Source organism: Vigna umbellata, chromosome 5 (genome assembly GCF_029865625.1).
Source record: "Vigna umbellata cultivar VRB3 chromosome 5, Vumbellata_1.0, whole genome shotgun sequence".
Taxonomy (NCBI): Eukaryota; Viridiplantae; Streptophyta; class Magnoliopsida; order Fabales; family Fabaceae; genus Vigna; species Vigna umbellata.
In genome coordinates, this window is record NC_142169.1 from 28,778,828 (window position 1) to 28,780,229 (window position 1,402).

The window sequence follows — 1,402 nt, forward strand, 5'->3', positions numbered from 1 at the left end:
CAGATTTCAAAATCTCTGTCTCAGAAATTACTCATTTGTAAAGCAACTACGCTTCTCCATAACGTTTCCACCACCAAAAGCAACGTTGAGATCAACGTTGAGATTTGTCTTCAGTAGCGCTCGCTTGGCTATGAAATTCGGCGCTTAAGCACTAAAATCACTAATTCTAATTAAGAAGTGTTTAATAGTAGAAAAAGAAAAAGTTGAATACAAATTAATTAATATATTTAAAAATGAGAAATAACCTTACGCAGCTTACAGAATTGACACGTGTTAACCCGGGGGTGCAGCACGTGACAGAGAGTTCTAGCAGAACCGCGGGTGCTCCGTAGTAGGAAGATATCCTCCTGAACTTCCAGCACTTTCCAGTGACCAAAAGTTTCCAACACTATAATATAAAAGCACTTCAGACATTGAAGAACATCACTGAAGAAGCAGAAGAAAGAAGAAAGATAAAACTCAAGGATGAAGCCAATTGACGATAAACAAGAGAAGGTGACTATCAGAGCGGTGAGCCGCGACGAGGAAGGAAGAAAGAGGGTTGAGAAGAGAGAGGTCAACACACACAACGCCGACACCCTAAAGTACGTCGAGAAGAAGCTCATCAACAAGGGTATCCAGCGCCAGGACCGCCACCCTGCCGACGGCATCGGCATCGGACGACCGCCTCCGAAGTCCGGCCACGGCGGCAAGTTCACTTGGGAGGGCCCCTCTGATATGGCGGAGAACGAGCTCATGGCGGCGCCCGCGGCCATCGACGAGGGGGATCCGAACTATGAAGATGGTGAAGAGAAGGGAGAGGAGGTGGCGGAGTTAGTTGTTGGAGAGGTCGAAGTGGCGAAGGTTGGTCAGGAACACGACGGAGTTGCTAGGGTTGACATTGATCCTCGCCTGAAAGTTAACTAATTAACCATCATGTGTTGTGTTTTGATGTTTTCCTTTTACATAATCTAAATTTGTCATCGTAGATCAAACTGGTAAATTGTGTTTTTTTGTTTTTCTATCCAAAATAAATCGCATACTAGTGTTTTTCCTTTTATAACACTATCTTGATTGGATTAAACTTCTATGTTTTTTTAAAACAAAATGTCTAACCAGATATTATATATAGATATATATTTCTGATAAAACAAATATCATACGTATATGTTCGGATATTTTGAAATTATTATAATAATATTTTAATTAAGACTAATGTATAGTTAAAAATGCTATTATTAAATAAAGACTTAATTAACTTGAGAATCTTTTATAGGAGTAATATGGGTATTATTTTGTCTAGTTTTTTTTATATTAATAACAAGAATTTAACGATTCTCTGTTTTTCTTTTACTTTAAAAAATTGGAAACGATATTTTTAATAATATCATATAATAAATATAACTTTAATTAAAGAAACGGT

General features: G+C 37.9%; 1 protein-coding gene across 1 annotated transcript; it reads left to right on the forward strand.

Annotated features, from left to right (window-relative positions):
* Positions 1–269: 269 nt before the first annotated feature.
* Positions 270–1,042, forward strand: LOC124838120 (plant/protein). The gene has a single exon (XM_047313640.2). It carries the CDS (start codon positions 466–468, stop codon positions 904–906), a length of 441 nt encoding a protein of 146 aa, XP_047169596.1. The 5' UTR covers positions 270–465; the 3' UTR covers positions 907–1,042.
* Positions 1,043–1,402: the final 360 nt, after the last annotated feature.